This window comes from Anguilla rostrata, chromosome 1 (assembly GCF_018555375.3).
Source record: "Anguilla rostrata isolate EN2019 chromosome 1, ASM1855537v3, whole genome shotgun sequence".
In the NCBI taxonomy this organism is placed as follows: domain Eukaryota; kingdom Metazoa; phylum Chordata; class Actinopteri; order Anguilliformes; family Anguillidae; genus Anguilla; species Anguilla rostrata.
In genome coordinates this window covers 42,966,074-42,981,035 of record NC_057933.1, presented here as the reverse complement: position 1 = coordinate 42,981,035, position 14,962 = coordinate 42,966,074, and the positions used below count along the sequence as shown (strand labels likewise).

The following is a 14,962-nucleotide window of genomic DNA, read 5'->3' as shown; positions in this document are numbered from 1 at the left end:
CAAGCTACATTGTAAATGGGTCCATATCAGAAAAAACATTAGGTCACCATATTTACAACCTGACCTCTATGGAGTGATGCTGGTAATTCTATATGTTAAAATCAATCTAATATTTTAGAGGTGTAGTCTGCTGTTGATTATATGAATAACATGTGAAAGTGGGTGCCAAAAAAAACCCTGAAGCTCTCTTTTTATTTTTAGTTTTATATTCAGCTGCATTGATATTCTGAAACCATACAAATTGCAATTTTTTTCAGTACTAGGCCAAGCCTACATTCAAAATTATTCTGTACTGCCAAAATCATTAGTGAAATCAAATTTGCCTTTGTTCCAGCCCTTTCACATTAATCATAATATAACTACAGATGCATCTAATTCCCCAAAGAAAGTATTTTAAACCTGAACTGATATTTGTACTGAGGTCAATTAGCACCACATGTGTGGTCCTTGGTCCATTCATGCCATTGGTCTCAAGGAAACAAACATGTTTATCAACATAATTACTGTAATCCTCTTGAAGAGTGACAGGCAATCTGAAGCCAAGCTTGTGATTAAACCATCAAAATTGTCACTGTCTCAGTGAGCTTTCTCAATGTCCGACAGTGCTGTGAAGACAGCAGAAAGGCAGATCGAAGAGATGGAATGACAGAGATATTGCCGTAAATGGAAGCAAGCAAAACGGATGCTTTGCTCTTGGTTCATGATTAAGTTTAGATATTTCAAATGAAAAGGATACACATTTTTGTTTGTTCTGTGTTGTAAAAACTAAGGTACAGAAACAGTTCACTAAAACAATACACATAATAAATGTTCCAAGGCAAGTTTAAAAAAAAGAAAACAAAAGTTGGTTTTGTGATTAAGCCCATATTCAGAAAATATGGTTTTCCAAAAATGTACATAGCTTTAGTAGTAAAACAAAGCATTTGTTGACAGTACAATGAAAATGAATTCATAAATGTGTCATTCAAAGCTAAGGACAAGCAACATTTTTACAAGGCTGAGTACAAACCTTTGTGATTGAAATTTGAATTATTTTGAATACATTCAATTTATATGGAGCTGCATTGAAAATATTGCTGCAGTTTTTTTTAATTAAACAACAAGCCTAATGCAAGTTTGTTCATCTAATCTTTCTGCAGATGAACATAGGAATATAATAATATACACTCAGTGGCCACTTTATTAGGGGTAACAATCAAGTTCTGGGTAGGCCCCCTTTTGCCTCCAGAACAGCCCGAATTCTTTGCGGCATGGATTTAACAAAGTGCTGGAAACAATCCTTTCAGTTTTTGGTCCTTGCCAGCTCGATAGCATCACGCAGTTCTGTGCGAACCTTATGGTGCTAACCTTACGTTCAACCTCATTCCAGAAGTGCTCCATTGGATTGAGATATGATACATGCTTTGCACCATGGCACTTTATCCTCCTGGAAGTATCCATTTGAAAAAGGGTATACTGTGACCATAAAGGGATGTATATGGTCACACCATTACACCATAAATGCTTCAAGGTTTAACTTGTGTATTCAGTGATTCCCTTCAACCAGCTGTTATGTGAGCATGTATGGTCTTTCTGTTAGCTCAAACAAGTCTCCCCATTCTCCTCTGACCTCCCTGATTAGCAAGGTGCTTTCACCAATCTACAGTGGTACTGCTTTCACTGCTGCACAACCAATTGCCCCTCTGGGGACCAATAAAGTTCTACTTGACTTGACTACTTGATTTGAACTGCTGTTCATTTGATGTTTTTTGTTTATTGCACCATTCTCTGTAAACAATAGAAACTATAGTGCGTGAAAATCCCAGGAGTTCAGCTTCTGAGATGTTGGAACCACCACATCTGGTACCAACAATCATAGCAAGGTCAAAGTCGCTTAGATCACCCATTCTAATGGTTGTTTTTTTCACCATGTCTGTTTGCTTTTTATATTGAGTTGCAGACACATGATTCCCTGTTTGGAGGAGCAAGCTATTTGGTTTAATGAGTGGGTGTACTTAATAAAGTGGCCACTGCAATAATAATAATAATAATAATAATAATCCCCAAACTATAAGACTTAAGATGCATTGAATTGTTTATCTGTTTATGCCTGAATGAAAAAAAAAAGCTTGTAGTAGCCTGAATAGTGAACGGAACTGAGCCATTGATATTATTGGAGATTGGATGTAAATAAGTAGGTACTGTAAGACTTTAATTGAGAATGGTGTATAATACAAAAGTTTGGAGTAGTAAATAAAATTTCACATTACAAATCAGCATAGTGGGTGTGTTTGATCACTGAAATGTCTGTTTACTTCTTTGGTTATTAGATTGATAAGTCAGCTCAGTACTTCTTTTTAACTCACAGAGCTGCCAGCTAAGGCTCCGAAGCTACCAAACAGGATTAAAGTATGGCCCAAGTGACATCACAAGAAGGCACTAAGCAACTAGAAACTAAGAGAGGGGTTACCTAGGCTACCTTCCCTGGGTGATACTATAGCCACTTATGCATTAGCCCAGTGAAGCCCCCAGCCTCAATCAACACTGACATAGGCCAGAATTGAACATGCTACACAATACAAGAATGACAACAATCTAATACAAACACACACACACGCAAAGAGTAGGAAGGCATCTACACCATTGATTTATATGTATTTTATCAGATATTTATCCCGATCAACTGGGAACTCAGTTTTCATTTGTCGTGGCAACCTGGGGAACTAATGTGGGTAGAGCAGGGGTGTCTATTCTTATCCAAAAAAGGCTGGTTTAGGTGCAGGTTTCTGTTTTAGCCCAGCACTAAAGCACCTGATTCTACTTATTAAGGTCCTGATGGAAAAAAAAAAAAAAACATTACTTCATTATTTGAATGAGGTGTCATAGTGCTGTGTAAAAACCTGCACCCACACTGGCCCTTCTAAAAAATTGGACCTTGGGATAGAGAATACAAGGGATTATGTAGCCAGTCAGATATAGAGGGTGATTAAATTCTGGATGTTGACAACCAGTTTTTGTCAGAAAGGACATGGTAGGAGATGGGGCCTAACACTCCCATGACTATGTTGATGGGTACAGTAATGGAAACACACATACGTGTCAGTGGAATTGCTCATTTTGTCAAAAAAATGGAATATTTCTTGCTTCCACTAAAAATCTAAGCAAGTAAATGCACATATATTAATGTATTAATTTACACATGCCTTACCAATACTGCTGTCCACTAGCCCTATCCAGTGACAGAGCCCCTGAAAACTTTTTCCCCTTATGTGTGGGCCACAGTTCATTTTTTCTTAAACAAAGTGCTTCTGAAACTGCACCTTCGATCACAAAATGACCAGAACTGAGTTGACATGCCTTCGTATATATAACATCATCAATTAATGGAAGCATCTTACAGTTGCACCATGTCTGTGAAACGAGGGCCCTTACTCTTTTGAAAAGTGTCATGGGATCTTTAACACTAGAGTGGTCACAGCACATTTTGTTTTGGTATTTGAATGTATCAAATTTCAAAAATGTTCTATAACTATGCATTTCCCCATTCATGAGGGTTCCTAAATATGTGACTTAAAAAAAACTGCTATTGCTAAAGCTTTAGTAAAAATGGTGAGAAGAAATTAAACAACAAATGTTTCCAATCTCACCCAACCGTCTGAGCCAGGCTGCACTGGGATGTTTTCACTTGGGGGTGTGAAGTCCATCGAAACCATGTAAAAGCTATTTTTGTGAAAAACTATGTTTCATGACAGTGTGTGATGACATCAAACCTATTAGACAAAGCCATTTTGATGACAATGTGTGGAATAAAGCTGTAATCCAGTGGTTCCCAACCTCGGTCCTATGCTATATTGCAAACAATTGCATGAAAACAGATCACAAATTAAAGTCTTAAGTGAATCAGTACTGTGGGCTCCTAATTGGGCTGGTGAATTGTTCTTTCATCATTTTTCATCATGAATTTTCATTTGTCTATTCATCTATTAATTTTTCATTATCTACCAATAGTTTTAGTGTGTGTCAAGACACCAATTATTGATTGTCCTCAGTCTTTAATTTGATCAGTTAAATAATTTTCTTACCTCTTTTTATGTAATTGTTTTCAATATAGCAGAATAAGTACAATGTGAATACGGAACTTTTATTCTTCATGAAATGTATACCTATTTCTGATATAGTGGCTTAAGAGGGTAAATAATGGTTCAACATGAAAAGCACCTAATTAAGAAAAAATTGCAGCTTGTTAAAATTCTGGGATTGCAGTTGTTGGAATGAAAACCAGCATACACAGGGGCCTTCCAGGACATTGGCTCGGAACCACTGCTATAATCAAGAGCTTAGTGATTATTTGTGAATATTTGTGAGAGATATAATGTAGTAATTCATGGTGATTTATCATAAAATCATTATATATATATTATATTGCTAACAGAGTCAACTGTAATTTTATTTGGCCAAGGCCTACAATTCAAACAAACTTTGTTGATTTGAAAGTACTGTGCCCTTTTGAGAGAGAGCATGCACCACTTTACCATTAATGTGAATGGATGTACAAGTATAATTGCTGCTGCTTCAACATATGGATGAAATTGAGTAAAATCTGCACTTATTCTCTCTCTATAAACCTTTAATCTTCTCTTTTTACTAATTTATTATGCTGTTCTCAGCAAGAATGTATCAGTGTTTTCATTATTTGTTATAAATCGTATTGGTGTATAATGGCATTATAGAATTTCATTAAAAACATTTTGTTTTAAATGCAAAGTTTTGCCTTCCAGTGTACCCAAAACCACAGCCATTCTAGCGTTAATGACTACAGTGAGTCAAGACCTTGGTTTAACTGTAGACAATGTTCTGTAGAAGCTCATCACCTTCTACAGAACATTGCCCCACTCATCACTTTGCTGAAGCATATGATTTATATTTTGTCTACTGGGACTGCCCCCTCCTGGCTCCCCAAACCAAGCAACAGTTCTAACTAAGCATAACATTCCTTAGCTTCAGCAGTTTGACTTGAGTAGTCAGAATATGCTTGTCCTTTCTCCTGTTGCATATTATCAATGATTTCAAAGGTCAATACAACCACACAATATTTTTTTTCCAACTAATACATTTTCAAACTGATGCTGGAATTGCTCAGAATACGAAATCCTTCTAAATGATAGGGAGAAATGTGACCACAGGCTAAGTGCTACAGTATAATAGTCCCTGTCCGCTACTGAAGTAGAGCAGTCTGGTGCATTCATTTTGAGTGGACATCTCACCGCACATATCTAATGACAGAATCAGGACTCCTAAATAACAGCACTCCGTTGGTGAAGGATGCGTCTTTGAATTGATGGGAAAGGTTACATTCATCTGACATGCTCTTATAGCGTGTTAATCCTATGGTTTCCCCACTGTGCTGCTTATTGACGTGTTGAAAACTACAGGAAGGGATGCAGAGAGTCCTCAGACTGGAGACACCAATCAGCAGGCACTTTGAAAGCCAATTTTCTGGTACCATTTTGAAAACACATAAATATTGGTATTTCAGGAGTGAAAATGTTTGTCTTCAAGTGGCCAGTTAGTTTATTTATTTTATTCAGCTGGTCTGTCCCCTTTTCTGGCAGTACAGCTTACTACATCTGCAAGGTTCAATAAATTCGGTTTGCTTCAACCACGTTCTTTTACCTCTAATTCAACCCTAGCCCATTCGTATCCCAGTTAATGCTTATTAAAACTACCCAGAAAGATGACTCAATTGAGGAATACGTAATGTATCCACGTAGCATGCTGTCCTAATTGTATTGTAAATGTTTTGCCACTAAAGCTTGTTTTCATGATATGCATGTGCAAAATACCAATTATCAGTCATCAAAGGGCCACTCAATGTCTAGGATTGCCACTTATACTGTATACATAGTTTTTAAAGATGGTTTGGTATAAATATTTTGCATTCAGAATTTATGAAAAATTACATTTGCGGCAAAATTTCTATGAAAGGTTAGGCTGTAGTATGATTATCAAACACAGCATAATAATAATTCACAATTTAAAGGTTCCTGCTATATTTACTGTGAAATACCATTATTTCAAAGTAACACAAAATCACCTGTTTTACAGCTCTGGTTAATGCTTTGATATGTCCAATAATATTTTTTAATTACTAAACATCAGTGTAACAATAAATATATATTTATATTTTTAAAAGTCAATCCGTACTAGTTTCAGAAAACAAGCACAATGAAATGGCAGCTTGTAGTAACTTCCCATAGTTTTTGATATAGTACATTCAGTGTGAATACTACTTGTTGATTTGCATATGAAATTAGGTATAACCCATTCAAGTGGATTTCTGTGTGCTGAAACAGTACAGAAACATGGCCAATTTCCTTCATACAAACAAGAAAAGCTCAACTCATTCTTACCATAAAGATTATATGCCAAAACACCACCGTTACTGCAAACAACCCATTTTTAATTGTGACACTTAAGGCTTAGTGAAAACAACTATAGAAATTATAATTTTATTATAATTTTCTCGTATAAAATGCAAAATAGCAATTGTTTGGATTTATCACAGCGTGAAAATTTGCGACCAGAGGAGGGGGTATGTACCTTTAAAAATTGGGCAGATTTTCCACACCCCAGCTGCTCCTTCCCGATTATACTGTCCTAATGCTAGCTCCATGTAAAAGAGTGGCATCCCAGCTATCACCATGAAGAAGAGGTAGGGTACAAGGAAGGCTCCTATGGCAGAGAAAAAGATATTAAAATCAGACCTTCACAGAAGATGCACACCACAATTTTTGAGTTGGTAAATGTAATTTTTTTTCAATTTAGAAAAGGATGGCTCAATTACACCAATCACAAGTATTAAAACAGACAGTGTATCATTTTAAATGCTTATCAGCGCATGGAGCCTTTTGGCAAGGTTGTCGAGGTCACAATTGGAAGTAACCTGCTGATCTGAACAGTGAAAAGGACTGTCAATATGGTTTTAGTGTCAACAGAACCTTTTGGTCTTGTGTTTAGTTTTCACTGATTTCCTTTGAAGTTTTGGAATAATTCCTCTCTTTTTCTTAAAAGCCTACAGAGTGAATTATTTTGTTATTTTTTGGTAAGCCTGCTATATTATTTCATCAAACAATGTAAAAATTATATTATGGGATGTAGCTTTAATTAAAGAATGGACTGGTTAAGTTTGACAACAAATATTGCACACATTCACCTCTGATTGGGATAAAATATACTTGACGTCTGAGGCCAGTATGCAAATTATAAATTTCAAACAGTTAAATAACAGGTGCTCAAGAGTGAGTATTTTCATAATCTTGCTATCCAAAAATTAAATGTTTATGATTCTGAAAATATTAAACAGATCACTGCAATTGTTGATCAGCCTATGTCAGGGGTAAAATTTGTGCTTAGTTCTTGTAAAATGAAAATGAGATCCGACAGAGCACTGAACATTTAGCTGGTATAATGGATAATCTGATAAAGATGGTTAGGGAAAAAACCAATGATTCATTTTACAACTGCCCTGACGCAGAAAAAGGAGCTCTCGGTTCAACAGCTGTGCAATCTAATTTCTCTCAAGCACCGGCCATTCAGCAGTCGACCTCCTCTCTCTGCGCACACAGATACAGCCTCTCACCTCCCCCGTTCTTGTAGCACAGATAAGGGAACCTCCAGACATTGGCCAAGTCTACGGCGAACCCGATGACAGAGAGGAGGAAGTCGATCTTCTTTCCCCAGGTCTCGCGTTCCTCCTCGGCAGGGTGAATCTGCGCGGGGCTGACCAGGGTGGAGTTGGTGAACTGGACTCCGTTCTGCTCCTTGACCAGGATCAGCTCCACCTCCTTGGGTCCCATGGTGTTGGCCGACGTGGCTGGGGCTACGACTGAAGACATCTGTCCGACCAGCAGTCTACCTTTAATCATGAGGAGATCAGTCCCACGGAGGAGGATTGAGACTCAGCGCCCTGTCGCTACTGATTCACCCCAGAACACCTGAAACCAAAGAGGAGGACATGGGACTTGTTAAACAACAGAAAACCCTGTAACTGTAGAGGGGCATATAGACTTCTCCAGACAACAGAAAAGCCTGAAACTGAGAGGGAGGGGGATAGGGGCCCCGTCAGAACCCAGCCCTACCTAACACCAGTGGGAAACACTGCACCTCAGCAGCTGTACTCGCTAGCATGTCTATTCTGAGATCAAATGAAGGGCTACCTCCTCCCATTTCAGAGCACGTTAAATAAAAGTACGCAGTTACATTTTTGGTGGACATTTTGGTATATCGGTGTCTAGTTGTTATTTTTATTGCCATAACGATATACACCGACAGACAATATTTTGTATAAACATGGAAATAACTCATAAAACAGATTTCATATTACCTGAAATAAATGCAGCATTAATAGATTTTTTTTGTACATTATTGGTGATGCAATAGTCAGAGCGTGCTCTTCTATAAGCAGAAACAAATTGTATAATAAAATTGTATTATACATTTTAAGAAATGTTATAGTGTATAAAAGTGTATATATAAAATATATACACTTGTAATATATGATCTATTTTTTTTTTTACTTCAAGAAACAGCATTTGTAAATAAAAAAAATATGTATTTAAAAGATTAACAGATAAAATATATATTTTATTTACTTTATCCAGGATTAAGTACTCATAAAATATACAATATACAAAAACATATGTATTTTTTAAACATTACAAGGTCATTTATGAAAGATTTAATATTATACTATAACCAATATTTTGCTATAACCAAGTTTACTAAATGGAACTACATAGTATTTTCTCCCCCCTCAATTAATGCTTTGATCCATCAGAAATTAAGCTGTCTCCTTTATCGTAGTGCGTGTGTGGATGGATAGATAGATAGATAGATAGATAGATGAATAATACTTTATTCATCCCAAGGGTAATTCATGTCACCGTAGCACCATAAAACAAAAGGCCTTATAGACCTATAAACTAACATTACACAAATAACTAAAATTAAATCAAACAAACAATAAAATGTAGCATTCTAAAAGGATAATAATTCCGTAATAATAGTAATAGTACCATAACAATATGTGTGTTCTCATGAAGAAATAAAAAAAAGTTAAGCTGTGCTGGGAGAAATATCCATTGCTATAAGGCAATTCAGTTATAGGCTATTCAGAGCTGAACAAGTCCAACAGAAGGGAGCTTGACATGAGAGGTGAATTGTGCAATTACTGAGCAATATACATATCATACAAAATGGAAGAATACTGTACAAGAGCAAATATATATTTTGTATAAATTGTATGGAGCATAAAATTGACAGTACATAATGGGTTTATATAAACATGACTGTGTTCCTGACTAAATCATAGTACATTGTGTGTGTGTGTGTGTGTGTATATATATTTAAAGACAGTATAATCCATTTCAAAAATTGGAAACAGCTGAAAATGCCAAAGGGAAACTATGGGGGGAATAACATCTTTTTCTTCATTATGCATTTAAAAACACACTTTCAGGAGTAAAATTCATAAATATAGAAAATGGCATACAAAAGTTCTTAAAACATCTCACCTTTATTCAAAATGGTGAAGTCTCCGTTCCTTGTCTTTCCTGAAATAAAATTTGTTTTAATTCCAGTTGTGTTGAGGCTCTTTCCCAATCCCCATCATACCGAAAATGAAGCCAAATTCTGCAGACCTGAAATTATTGTAAACTCTTGAATAACTGGCAAGCCTGCAATAGAAGACTGGAAAACGGGGACTCTTTGGGGATGATGGGGGGTTAGTGGGGTGCCCTGCACGGAGGTGCAGAAGGGTAAGTTATGGAGGGACCACTGGACCCTGGAGGTCTGCAAGGGAAACCTGTGGGACCACCCTAGAAATAAGAGGCATGTGAACCCTCCCCCTTTCCTCTTTCTCTCCCCCCGCCGAGCCTCCCTGTCTCTCTCTCTCTCTCTCAAATTTTCAGTAAATATCACATATTATACTTACATTCCCTTTCTTTGTACATATGAGATATATACACAACAAGGAAAACATACAATATATTCCATGTTTCAAATGACATAGCATAAAATAGTTCACCAGTTTTCAGATTTCTGGATAAGTGATTACAAATGAACATTATGAAATATTCATCTCTGTCCTCACACCAAAAGCTGCAAATGATAGTAACGAATTGAAGCTGACACTTGTTTCAGAGGATCTGCAAAGTTGGTGCGAATGGGCAATTATAGATCAAAGAGCAGGTTATTGTTTTAGCATTTAAACAAAATTGCTGCACAGTGTGCAGCTCATTATAGCTTTCTGTAATGGCTATCGGGAACTGTGGAACAGAAATCATGTCAGTCTGCACAGATAAAACAAATATTGAAGCTCAAAAAATAACTGTGCAACTGAATTATAACCAGTAGAAGACAACTGTATTTTTTATTTAATGAATATCTTAATTCTATGAATAGTTACTGTTGATTTTTGATGGGATGGTGGTCATATGGGGGAGAATCATATGCAGTATGTTTGTTAGTTTTTGAAGGCTAAAATGATTTCTAATGGGATCTGAAGATTTGTAACAAAGAAAATATTAACTTGACTCTTTACTATTATTGAAGTTGATCGTCCACAAGACAATAATCTCACCTATACCTCAAAATCAACCAAGACATGGTGAACTGACCACAAAATTGATATGCAATGCCCATCTCAATCTCAGTCTCCAGACTAGAAACTGATCAATAAGTACAGACCAATGGACCGGAAGAATTTTGATATTCTAAATAGAGGAATGGGTCCCTATAGGGACTCTTGCCCACTGTGATCTCATAAAACACTACAGAAGAGGACTCTTTACATCATCTAGTACATCATCCTTGCGAAGTCAGTGAGCACAAAGTTTTGAAATGGGAATAAAATAATCCTGACATTTATATTTTTGATTAAGAAAAATACTTGTTATAAGACTGTCCTCTGAACAATTGTATTAGTATAAAAGAGTATAACATTTCCATTCATTCAGAGACCTTCCTTAGCCTACCAGGCCCTTACTGAGCTCACCAATGCTTTCTTTCTTATTAATGATGTTCAAAACAGTTGATTTTGATAAGCCGAAGGTTAGGTTTGCCCTATGCCTATGACTGTTCTTTTTTCTTCATATTTCTTAGCCTCATAATGGCTTCCTTGATTTTCATTGGCACAACTCTGGCCATTATACTGGCAAATGCCAATAACAGACTTAAAAGGCCATCAAAGAGTCAAGACCAGATACTGAAAGATCTCAGTAAATAAGCACTTGAACACACCTGACTAATCAAAAACACACACAAAGCCATTTGTCCCAAACATTATGATGCCCTGAAATCCGGGGGCTATGTATAAAAACACTTATTTCTACATGGTGAAACCAAAATGTATTAAAATATATTTTTATAAAAGCTGATAATCTGCAATTGAACCAAATATGAATTGTTTAATAACACTAAACATCTAAAATTATGCATTATACAGTTTAAATCAAGAATAAAATATGGCTTTGTCCCAAACGATGCTTGCTTCCTCTACAACTCTACATGCATTAGATACAGTTTACCATGCGTTCATTTCAGTTCCTAAATCTTTAAGCCATCTATTCTTTACACCTGTGCAGATTTATCCACTGGTATGTATTAATATATAAATCAATAATTGATCAATTTCCTTCATACCCTAACTGTCTGCTAATTATGAATACACAATTATCATAATTATCACCTACACTTTATTTTATAATGATTCAGGCAGCCTGAAATGTGCTGCTTTGTATTTACAGTATTACTGAACAGGAAATTCAATAATGAGGATACATCTGCATCTTGTTACTGGAGGACATAATTACTGACTAAAAATCAGGCAGAAAAACAGTTGGCCTTACTGACAATCTTTGATCTGAGGATAGCTACTGAAATTCTGCCAAATTTTCAAGTATCCCAAATGTCTTTCTTGCTGGACCCACACAATATCTATTCCACAACTGCAGCTAGCCTTTGTAAGTTGTGTGATGGCATTGATGCAATTGCATATTTTACAGTGTTACATAATAACTAATTGAAACCAAATGCATTTGTGCGAGTTTAGTAATAGGCTATATATATATATATATATATATATATATGTATATATTGCCTATCACTAAATTATTATTATTTTTTTATGTACTGTATTTTATATAATGGTTAGCAATTCTGGCCTTGAGCAGTAGTCAGGTTATTGTTATGATCCTCCATTTAAAAGACACTAGTCACATGTCCAGTAGGGTGGACCAACCAGGCATCTTTGATGGCAGACTCCCTTAAGCAGTTTGATCTTCAGGAAACTCCAATAAAATGGTTACCAGAACCCCTTTGTCATATAATGAAGCACTTATGAGCTTGGCTTCAACTAATAGCATTAATTGCACATGAAATGTAGCTGGAATAAAATAAAAACTGGTTTCCAAAACTGCCACCACTAGACAATAGACAAAATTTGTCTCCATCACCATCTCCTCCTTTCCTTGGGGTGATGGCACATTTATCACATAATTAAGGAAGATAATTACCTGCATGTTGCATCAAGGTGTTCACCATAACAAGAAAAGAGAAGCTGAGTGTGTATGTCTGTTTGTGTGAGAGAGACAAGCAAGATCCTCCAAACCATTAAGGGCAAAGCTTGCTGACGTCAGATTGAATCTCATGTTTACATTCATCATTTCACAACCAGAGCAACCACCTTTTCACTCTCATTCCCTCTCACCTACCCTTTGGAGAAATCTCATTATGTTTAAAGGCTACCTGGCATAATTCAATCAACTGCACTGCTGGGGACTTCAATCTGTTTTGATTATAAAGTAAACATAATTGTGATTAATGAAAAATAAAAATGTTCAGAACAGCTTATGAACATATTGTCATGTATACAAAGCAGAACAAACATGTTGCTTGAGAACCTTTTGAATACTGAGGCATGCCCAAACCTTAAAGGGGAATCCAACATCTAATTCTTTAGGAATTTCTGCTTTCTTTGGGATAAACTGATTTTTTAATTGACAGTAGTGGCCTGAAAATGTATTCTATTTATACAATACATAGCCAAAAGAATGTGGACACCTGACATCCAACATCTTATCCAAAAGTGTGGGCATTAATAAGGAGTTGGTCCACTTTTGTTGCTATAACAACCTTCTCAGGAAAGGCTTTATACTAGATGTTGGAGCATAGCTACTAGAATTTACTTCCATTCGGCCAGAAAAGCATTGGAGGTCTGATTGGGTGATTAGGCCTGGCTTGCAATTAGCTTTACAATTTACAACACCAATCTCAACAAAACCATTTCTATATGGACCATGCTGTATGCCTAGGGACATTGTCATGCTTAAACAGGAAAGGGCCTTCCCCAAACTGTTGCCACAAAGTTGGAAGCACAGATTAGTTTCATTAAGATTTGCTTTCACTGGAACTAAGGGCCTAACCCAAACCATGGAAAACAGCCCCAGACCAAGGAGTATCCAGATACATTGTATGACAAAAAGTATCTATGACTGATGATAGCTAAAACTGTGTTGTGTGAAGCATTTTCCCGAAGCAACACATAGGTTGAGGGGAGGATATGTTAAATGGGCACTAATCAATGTCACACATTGGCTAATATTACAGCAAATGTTATGTAACTAACAACATCCATATGTCCAAAGCACTCTTTGAAATAAAAGTCAGTATTGTTCTCTCACAACATGGGGACAACAATTGGTTGATTAACGTAAACTTAAAAATTGGTTGCTACAACCACAATTCAACAAACACACATTCTTTCACCATTTTGTCATTGCAAGGCTAGTGCCTCCTGCCAATGCAAGATCTCTTCTCACAAAGATAGCTTTTACCTTTTGTGTGAGGTTGTTGGCTAGCAGAAAAGTGATCATAAGTGAACTCAATCCTTTTGACTTATTTCTGAAAAGCTACTGAGAAGAGAATGGTTAACTAGGCACAAAATCACCACTTTGCAATGGTCATCTAGTATCCATAATTGAACCAAATTGGAAACGTATGGTTTAAATCAGGCATGTCAAACTCAGTTTGGCTCTGGGGCCGGATCCAGACTTTCTGTTCTCGGGTGGGCCGGATCAGTAAAAGAATGTCAACTCCAAATATTTAGCTTTGTTTTTCAGTACTATGCTTTATCATTCAGCCTACATTTGTAGCCTACCCTACATATTATAATCACGGATGACAAGGGATCTTTTCTAAGCACAACACATTTATTCACCAACAATGGAAAAAAAAAATGATTTCATGTTAGGCGGTGAATGTGTTAACAACTGGTTTATTTTAACAGTTAAGTGAATGCAGTTTTACACCTGAACCAACTCACCACACTAAACAAACTCAAGTGGGAGCTATGAAAAAATATTTTCGCCTTAATTGTCATACTGCTTTGAAATAAATAAAAAAGAAATACAAAATAAAAGTTATAGCCGTGCATGGGCAATAAGATTAGACTACATCAGATCAAACTACTAGGCTGGGCCTACTGAAGCTGAGAATATACTGCACAATATTAATTGTCTTTAATATGAAACCAGATTAATCTTATTTTTAATGATCTGTATTCATGAGTGCAAACAAATTTCGTGTCATCACACTTTTTTTCTCTCTTACTGCACTCCTGCAGTCTACTTGCTGCTGCTGGCTCCTGAAACTTGGGATCTTTTTGCCTTCACAAGTGTATCGATATTAGGTGTCAAATCCTGAGTAGCAGCACATTTAACAATGTCATTCAAGTGTTTATTTGTTAACCTTGAGCGCTGCTTTGTTTTATTATTGTTCATTACGGAGACACCCTGTTCACAAAGATAAGTAGTCCCAAACATGGATAGAACCTTTGCAGCCATGGCTGTTATTTTGGGGTAACCTGGCACGAGATATTGATAAAACGTATCCAATCCCACGGACCCAAATTTATCCTTCATAGCGG

General features: G+C 36.4%; 1 protein-coding gene across 2 annotated transcripts in view; it reads right to left on the bottom strand.

Moving 5' to 3' along the window:
• Positions 1-14,027, bottom strand: part of slc6a3 (solute carrier family 6 member 3) — a 37,644-nt gene extending 23,617 nt beyond the window's left edge. Inside the window, exons 1-4 of one of the 2 annotated variants that reach the window (XM_064337974.1) lie at positions 13,872-14,027; positions 9,552-9,590; positions 7,619-7,973; positions 6,580-6,711 (exon numbers count right to left, since the gene is read on the bottom strand). In XM_064337974.1, the coding sequence (XP_064194044.1) occupies positions 6,580-6,711; positions 7,619-7,904 (418 nt within the window). In that variant the 5' untranslated portion in view covers positions 7,905-7,973; positions 9,552-9,590; positions 13,872-14,027. The remainder of the gene's footprint in view (positions 1-6,579; positions 6,712-7,618; positions 7,974-9,551; positions 9,591-13,871) is intronic. The other variant, XM_064337971.1, reaches the window with a different exon arrangement.
• Positions 14,028-14,962: the final 935 nt, after the last annotated feature.